Source organism: Mya arenaria, chromosome 14, assembly GCF_026914265.1.
Source record: "Mya arenaria isolate MELC-2E11 chromosome 14, ASM2691426v1".
Lineage (NCBI taxonomy): Eukaryota > Metazoa > Mollusca > Bivalvia > Myida > Myidae > Mya > Mya arenaria.
In genome coordinates this window covers 63,363,565-63,373,216 of record NC_069135.1, presented here as the reverse complement: position 1 = coordinate 63,373,216, position 9,652 = coordinate 63,363,565, and the positions used below count along the sequence as shown (strand labels likewise).

The following is a 9,652-nucleotide window of genomic DNA, read 5'->3' as shown; positions in this document are numbered from 1 at the left end:
AATTTAATAATGAGACGAGCAACATTTATCGAAATCTAAATTAAGCAAACAAATATAATATGCTGGAGGTTTATGACTTACATAATAATGAGCTGGGTAAAAACTATGACACACTGGGGGTCTCAGGGATTCCAAACGTTTAAGATTCGATCGGTCCGGGCTAAATGAAAAACAACAAACCGGTTTCAATTTTCAATTTTCGAACATTTTTTTTTGGTCCGGCAAAGTCTGGAAGTTGGCAATGTGTTATTTGATGTAAAGAGATCTGATTTTTCTTTGCCATTTTGTTTTTCCTGCATATTGGTAAGTTTTGAAAATGGAGCTCGACCCTAAACATTGAATCAGTTTAGCATGGCTATATGTGCTGTCTTGCATCTTTATTCTATAAAAAGATATGTAGGCCCCATGCAGTTTCTCGAAAAATCTTATAGTACCTTTTAACGGGATGAAGCTTTAATAGTACACTATGTTTTTGTATAATCGAATTATATTCTCTTTTTTTCAAAACATAAAAAATATCTTTATAATGATCACAATAGTTTTGATATTTGTTTTTGTTTAATTCAAGTTTAAGTTAAATTATTTTGTTTAATGAAATAAGATGCTTACCAGGCTTATTATATATAATACGAGTTTTGGAGGAATCGGGGCAAGTTATATATATATATGTTTATTTAACAGGATCATAGCTGTAATGGTATAAAAATATCATTTTGATATTCATGATTTGAAGAAATGTTCATAAGAAAAATATTCCATCATAAATCAACCATAAAAGGGATTTATTCACATTTTAAAAGGGTCATAAATCGAAAATAATAATTCGTGTGAAATGTGAGCCAGACGCTTGTTACATGATAAAAACATTATCACGAGCTCAAGAAATAGCTTTTTTGTTAACATATATAAAAAACATGCAATACAAAATGCTCTTTCTTGGCAAGAAGTGTTAGTAACGCTAACTAATCATACGGACTTAAAAAATACTTACTCCCTCTCTTACTTGTTTATTAATCACAATCAAGTCTTATTTAAAGCTATTTTTATGACGAAACATCCTCCGTAGGGGGCAGTATCAGCCAGGGAAGTATACGGGGTAACCATATGGGTCAGTATTAGTCAGAGATGTATACAGTATAACCATAGGGGGCAGTATTAGTCTGACATGTATATGATGTAATCACAGGGGGCAGAATCAGTCAAGCAAGTATACAGTGTAACCATGGGGGGCAGTATTAGTCAGAGATGTTTACGGTATAACTGTTCTGAACAGTAAGCCACATTGTGTGGATTCTCTATCCCCTCTTCCTTCCCCAGCAGTTTGGTTATCTTGCCGGTGAGAGTGTCCAGTAACAGGATGTTGTAACTGCCCCACCCACACACGAGCAGCTGGTTGTCCCCCACGGCTGCCAGACCAGATGGGTATTTCAGTAACGGATCTTGGTACGACTGGAGCACCTCGAATGACATGCTCAGCTTGGTTATGGTGTCGGTGTTCCCGTCTGTGACATATACGACGTTAGTTTTGCTCTCCCTTGTCACTGTCAGATACGACGGATACAGAAACAAAGGTTTTCCACTGCTGTCATTGTCCACACTCTTCTTCACCTTTCCCTTCTTGTCCATCAACACAACCCTACATGCGTAGTAGAAGGACACTAGTTGCCATTTCAGAAATCTATTCCATAACATTGTCCATCTACTTTAACAACTTCCTGTAGCGTGACATTACCTGGGTAGATACGAACTGTATATTTTTCAAGTCAGGCAGAGTGACCGCTGCCCTGTCCCCGGGCCGGAGACTCAGGTCCCACGGCTCACCTGGCAGTTTCTCCTGGGACACCATCGTGTTGGTAGGGGTGTCCACAAGCTTTACCGAGTTATTGTTGAAGTCAGCCATCAGGAGCCTCTCCCCTGGCAAGAGGGCCAAACTGTTCAGGAAGCAGTCCCGGTTGTCTGTTGATCCCTTCACTGGAATGTCAGGCAGCTTGCTAAACAGGGTCTGGTTCAGGTCTGTACGGCTCTGGTTTAATGAACAACTACTTGCACTAGTGTTTCTTAATTTATATCTACATCACTATAATTCAACATTTTGCAAACTAAGATCTGTTCATAGTAAACGCATGTATCATGATCTTGATGAATGCATAAACAAAATATAGCATCGGCATGTACGCAAAGAGATATTTGAAGCTTAATAATGCATATTCATGGGTCGTTTTCAAATCTGAACTAAGGAAATTGTATGAACATAATTAATATAATAAACTACACATGCCGAGTGTTGTGTTTGAAACTTATTACTTAGTTTTGGTGATAAAAAATGTTGTTTACTCAAATGATATAGAATAAAATTATACTTAAAAGCATATTCCTATTAAGCCTCTATTTTGAACATGAATTTGAATTTAAACACACGTTTTGAATGAAATCAGAATACCGTAATTATTTTACAAAATCTTGGTTTTATAGTAATTGAAACACACCCAATAAGACGTAAAGCAGTTTGATTACGATCCCGCCCCCACCCCCCTTCCCTAGTTTTTTCCGCCCGTCATTATTTTTCAATGATCACACTGACTCTAAAATACTTTCGCCCTCTCCCATGAGTTTAATATCCCAAAACAGATTATTTTTATAAAGAAACAGCCTTCATAGAGGGGAGTATCAGCCAGGGAAGTATACGGCGTCATCATAGGGGACAGTACCAGTCAGAGAAGAAAAAAGTAAATATTTTGCAAATTCTTGGTTTTATAGTTCGTTCAACACCCAATAAGATGTAACAAAACAGTTTCTTTTTAGTTTACCGCCCTTACTTAGGTCCGCCCGTCATTACTTTTATTTTTTATGATTATCAGCTGCTTTGTCTAGATGGGCATCTAAAAAGTTATAACATAGACATAAAAATACTTTCTCCCTCCCTTATTTGTTTCTCAATCACAAATAAGTCTTCTTAAAGTTAGTTTTATAAAGAAAAAGCCACCATATGGTAAAGAGAAGTAAAAGGGGTCATCACAGGGCGCAGTATTAGTCAGAGAGGTATACGGTGTAACCATATGGGGTAGTATCATTCATAGAAGTACATGGTGTAACCATAGGGGATAGTATCATTCAGAGAAGTACATGGTGTAACCATAGGGGGCAGTATCAGTCAGAGAGGTATATGGTGTAATTATAAGGGGAAATATCGGTCAGATAAATATATGGTGCAATCATAGGGGACATAATCAGCCAGAGAAGTATATGGTGTAATCAAAGGTGGCAGTATCAGTCAGAGAGGTATATGGTGTAATTATTAGGGAAAATATCGGTTAGAGAAATATATGGTGTAACCAAATGGGGCAGAATCAGCCAGAGAAGTAACCGATGTAGCCGTAGGGGGCATTATTAGCCAGAGTAGAATATGGTGTAACCATAGGGGGCAGCACAAGCCAGAGAAATATACAATATAACCACAGGGGGCAATATAAGCCAGAGAAGTAAATGCTGTAGCCGTACGGGGCATTATTAGCCAGAGTAGAATATGGTGTAACCATAGGGGCAGCACTAGCCAGATAAATATATAATATACCATACGGGGCAGTATAAGCCAGAGAAGTATACGGTGGAACCATGGGGAAAGTATAAGCGTAGAGAAGTATACGGTGTAGCCAAAGGGAAAGTATAATCCAGAGAAGTATACGGTGTAACAATAGGGGGCACTTACAGCCAGTGAAGAATACGTTTTAATCATAAGGGACAGTCTCAGTCAAAGAAGTACATGGTGTAACCATAGTGGAGCAGTATCAGTCAGAGAAGAATACAGTGTAACCATTAGGGGCTGTCTCACCCAGGGAAGTATATGGTGTAACCATAGGGGGCAGTATCAGTCATAGAAGTATACGGTGGAACCATGGGGAAAGTATCAGTCAGAAAAGTATATGGTGTAACCATAGGGCATTGTATCAGCCAGGGAAGTATACGGTGTAACCTTAGGGACACTATCAGTCAGAAAAGTATACGGTGTAACCATGAGGGGGCAGTATCTGTCAGAGAAGTATTCCGTTGACCAAAGTGTAACCTAAGGTGTCAGTATTAGCCAGGGAAGTGTTCGGTGTAACCTTAGGGGGCAGTATCAGCCAGGGACGTATTCGGTGTAACCCTGGGGGTGGTATCAGCCAGGCAAGTGTTCGGTGTAACCCTAGGGGGCAGTATCAGCCAGGGAAGTGTTCGGTGTAACCTAGGGAACAGGATCAGCCAGGGAAGTGTTCGGTGTAACCTTAGGGGGCGGTATCAGCCAGGGTAGTGTTCGGTGTAACCCTAGGGGGCAGTATCAGCCAGGGAAGTGTTCGGTGTAACCCTAGGGGGCAGTATCAGCCAGGGAAGTGTTCGGTGTAACCCTAGGGGGCAGTATCAGCCAGGGAAGTGTTCGGTGTAACCCTAGGGGGCAGTATCAGCCAGGAAAGTGTTCGGTGTAACCATAGGGAACAGTATCAACCATGGAAGTGTTCGGTGTAACCCTAGGGAACAGTATCAGCCAGGGAAGTGTTCGGTGTAACCTTAGGGGGCAGTATCAGACAGGGAAGTGTTCGGTGTAACCCTAGGGGGCAGTATCAGATAGGGAAGTGTTCGGTGTAACACTAGGGGCAGTATCAGCCAGGGAAGTGTTTGGTGTAAATAACCCTAGGGGGCAGTATCAGCCAGGGAAGTGTTTTGTGTAATCTTAGGGGGCAGTATCAGCCAGGGAAGTATTTGGTGTAACCCAAGTGGGCAGTATCAGCCAGGGAAGTGTTCGGTGTAACCCCAGGGGGCAGTATCAGCCAGGGAAGTGTTCGGTGTTACCATTGGGGGCAGTATCAGCCAGGGAAGTATTCGGTGTAACCCTAGGGGGCAGTATCAGCCAGGGAAGTGTTCGGTGTAACCTTAGGGGGCAGTATCAGCCAGGGAACTGAACAATGAGGCTTTGTACATACTAGTTAATGAAAATAGCTAGGGAAAATAAAAAAGCGCTGTTTATAAATATAGATATAAAATGTTTAACAACCACTGAGTGTAACTGCCGCAAGCAATGATATAAAACAGGGATCTTCATACTACTAATCATACAAATATATCTCAAACAATCTCCTTTGGGAAGAGCTATCAGCATATTTAACAATATCCTGCCTAAAACGATTTGTGAGCCGTGATCTCTTTGGATTATTTCGAACCGAGATTACATCCGTAACTTTTCGGTCATTTCCGCAACGCATGAGGTGTGTCTCAGGCGACTTATCAAGCTGCTGGATTTCGCCTTATAAATAATCCATGAGTACGAGATTTTTACAGCTGTTTTGTCCAGGGTATCATATATGTTACGATACGCTGGGTTGCCGAGGATGCAAAAACAGATTAAATTGAAGCGCAGACATTTATTTATTCCTACTCTTGTGTCGAAAGCTGCATCGTGTGCTATTAGGACGGGGTGATTAAATTCGTTCAACCACTCGGAAAATAACGACAGGCCAGTAGACACGACCGTAGACTCAACCAGTGAATTGTAATAAAACATTTGCTCTCTATGTATCGCGATTCCGGTAAGCGATTTGATAGATGTCAGAATACGGCCACCTGCGGATATGACGCTGTTACCAGTTTTATTGAGACACTTCACGGTGTCGACAAAAACCGCACGTTGAATTTTCTAAACCATTAACGAGTCATTTAAATTACACATTTTTTAAGCTAATGGAATTACATTTTGAGTCGTTTAAATAACATCAAGCTAAATCCAAATGATTGAGAATGGCTTTATCGCTGACACCATTACATGTTGAGTGCATGTCGATGTGCCATAAAGCAGGTTAGCAAATGTGCGTGTATGTGCATGCGTGCACGTATATGTGCGTGAGTCACAGGGGTTGGTCCGGCAGTGTTTTCGAGCTACACCGAAATCATGCATTGGTCGCAGAGCAATGTTTTCACAAAACTACCATATTAATCAATGTAAAGCGGCAGATGCAAATTGAAAGAGATTTAGATATGTGATCAATAATCAATAAAAACCTCAACATGAAAATGATTTATTTTCAGTTGACACCGCAACATTAAAATATTAAATCGGTGACAAAGGCCGAGTAATAGGCGTATCGAATTCAACGTTAAAAATACATTTTGAACACATTGTTTTCAATTAATTGCTCAATTCAATTAAACAAAACTTACCCCGAAAATTCATATATTTTATTGCATAACTCGAAAGGCTGAATTTCAGACTAGAAAATAGTACACCATAATATAGGAAGTGTCAGGCATTTAACGAAGAAATGTTCACCCAAATGTCAGTCGATGGGCGTAAAGAAACGAAAAATTATCCAAAGACACACTGCTTATCTTCCGCAATCTAGATAATTTACCCACGTTTTTAAAATTGGTAATGTTATCGTCGTATAATTTAGTTTAGGCATCTCTATACCAATTACTTTATGATGAAATATCGGTAGTCGAGATGCGCCAAATGTATCACTCGATGTGAGAAATCGAATTGTGTCAGATAGAATCTTTTAGCACTAACCGACGACGCGTATATAAGTTATTTTAGCAAAAATGCGAAAAAAATCTGACACTTCCTTCTGGCCAATTTACAAAAATATTGAAATATATTTTATAATGAACGCCAATTAAAACTATGACAGCTGCACCTCTTAAACAAATGTTGATATATACTAGTAAACGGATTGTCTTTGAATTCCACGAGTTCCACATCCGTTACAAATTAGCTAAAGGCTGTTGTGAGATTGGTAGATTGATATTATCACGCGAAGCTTTTAATTAATTAAGGAAAGGTTCGAAAATCCACAAACTTGTGAATGAGTTCGAGTGGCCAAATTATCGATTTTCTAAAAATATTTGGACTGTGCCAGCGGGGTGGGGGGGGGGGTCACATTAAATATGCTGTCAAATAAGACCAGAATTTATTTTTATACAGTCGAACCCCGTTGGCTCGAACCCCCAGGGACCGTCGAAAATACCTCGAAAAATTCGAGCCAAGCGGTAATGCTTTCTTTCAGTATAATGAAATCGGTCGTTTACATCAGTTTGCGCTAACAAGGAATTCGAGCCAATCGAGTTCGAGCCAACGGGATTTGACTGTACTTTAATTGTATCTTTTGCTGTAATTAAGGTTTCAAACAGTAAATTAATGATACGATAACTCAGTTCAGATGCATTACTTGGGAAAATTGTTTTTTCCCAAAAACATGAGCGAGTCCATTTAAACCCTTTTTTGACATTAGTTGCATCTAGTACACCCAATGTTTGGATAATTTATTCAATAAATATTTGAGGAATCAAGTTGCACATTGGTCAATGTCTGTTTAATCATTCAATTAATATATGAGGAAACTATTTTAACCATGGTCAATGTCTGTTCAAACAATTTAATCCATATTTTTGGAAACAATACACACTTAGGTCAATGTCTATAGAATTATTCACTCAATATACATATATAAGGACACGTACATGTATGTTTAATTTCAAAATAAACACATTATAAACAACATATTAACTAAATACAAACTGATTGAAAAATGACACATCGTGTCTATAACTCTATAATCTATATTTTGAATCATTCTATTACACAATTACATTGTTTGATTAAACATTCACAAGTAAGAAACCAACTTGTTGGTATATTTCATACACAATCAGCTACTAACATTTCAATTAATAATACACATTCTCATACTCGTATATCTTATAACACATTACTACACGACTTGACACTAATGAAAACTGTAAGAATTCAACATTATTTAAAAGTCAAGATTCAGTCAAATACTTTGACAGTAATTGAATCGCGCGGTATGTGAAATAAAGCATTGTATATGCGTATTGTCAGTATGATAGTATACATTAGAATGATGCTTGAACATTACAATTACTTCACACCTGATACAAATTTCACTCATATTAACTGACTGACATGATCTATACTAAGTTTAAAACTTTTACGAAATTATCCGAATCAGGTCTGCCATCCTGACTACAGGTGACAAATAACATCTTCTTCAGTGGACAGTAAGCCACACTGCATGGACTCTCTATCCCCTCTTCCTTCCCCAACAGTTGGGTTATCTTGCCGGTGGGCGTGTCCAGTAACAGGATGTTGTCACTGTTCCTCCCACACACGAGCAGCTGGTTGTCCCCCACGGCTGTTAGACCACATGGTGATCTCAGTATCGGGTCTTGGTATGACTTGAGCACCTCTAGTGAGATGCTCAGCTTGGTTATGGTGTTGGTAAGCATGTTTGAGACATATATGACTGGAGGAGTCTGGCTCTCTCTGGTCACTGTCAGATACCAGGTTGACTTAAACAAAGGTTTTCCACTGCTGTCTTTGTACACACTCTTCTTCACCTTTCCCTTCATGTCCATCAACACAACCTTGCCTGGGTTGGTAAAGGACACTATCAGATTGTCATCACAGAAATCTATTCCACGACATTCTCCATCTACTTTAACAACATCCTGTTGCGTGACATTTCCTTGGGTAGATAAGAACTGTATCTTTTTTAACCCCGGCAGAGTGATGGCTGCCCTGTCCCCGGGCAGTAGACACAGGTCCCATGGATCACCTGGCAGATTCACCTTGGACACCACCCTGTTGGTAAGGGTGTCCACCAGCTTGATTGAGCAATTATACCAATCAGCCAGTATGAGCCTGTCACCTGGCAGAAGGACTACACTGCTCAGGCAGCAGTCATTGGTGTCAGTTAATGCCTTTACTGGGATGTCAGGCAGCTTCCTAAACTGGGACTGGCTTAGGTCTGTACGGCTCTGGTTTAAGGCTGTAATATCGAAATAAAACTTTTAATGAACAACAACTTGTAATTGTATTTATTTTTGTCCGCTTCACTGTTATTTAACATTTAGCAGACTAAGATATGTTCTAAGTAAACGCAGGTATCTTTGTGTATGAAGCAATATAAAAAATATAGCATGGGCATATACACAAAGAGATATTTGAAGCTTCATAAAAAATAAATATTCTTGGATTGATTTCAAATCTGAACTAAGTAAATTGTACATGAACAGCATCCGGTATAAGTTTGCAAATCCGGTTTACTTGCAAACTTAGTTTTTTTATTATCTTAGATATCAACTTCAAAAGCGACACATAGAAAGTTTGCCCATTAAATAAGAAATATTTTAAGTAAAATTAAAAAAAAAGTTTTAAGAAATATGAAAATTTTAATTCCAAAATTGATTTCTCCCGTTGGCCACCAATTGGATTTTAGGTCCCCCGCGGGGTTTTGGCAAACTCCAATTGGAGAATTTTCCATATGAGACGAAACGGGGGAAAAAATCAGCAATTTGAAAAAAATCAAATATTACAATTTGGAACAGAAAATTACATTTCTATGTATGTCTGTAATACTAGATTCATAAACATAATTAAAATCTAATAAATAATCAAAAATTATGGTTTTGTAAAAACGGCTCTCCAATTGGGGAAAATTCCAATTGGAGAATTCCACAGTCAATTTCTATTGATAAAAGCCACCAATTGGAGATCACAGAAGTTGGTGATCACAGAAGTTGGAGGAATCACCAGTTGGAGACTTCCACTGTATAACATCTGCTGGGGAGAAATAAAGTTGGGATATATACATGTCATGATATTATT

The 9,652-nt window shown here is 38.9% G+C and overlaps 1 protein-coding gene across 1 annotated transcript in view; it reads right to left on the bottom strand.

Annotated features, from left to right (window-relative positions):
* Positions 1-7,269: 7,269 nt before the first annotated feature.
* LOC128216447 (uncharacterized) overlaps positions 7,270-9,652 on the bottom strand; it is a 38,974-nt gene continuing 36,591 nt past the window's right edge. Inside the window, exon 3 of the mRNA XM_052923017.1 lies at positions 7,270-8,813. Within this exon, the coding sequence (XP_052778977.1) occupies positions 7,954-8,813 (860 nt within the window). The 3' untranslated portion in view covers positions 7,270-7,953. The remainder of the gene's footprint in view (positions 8,814-9,652) is intronic.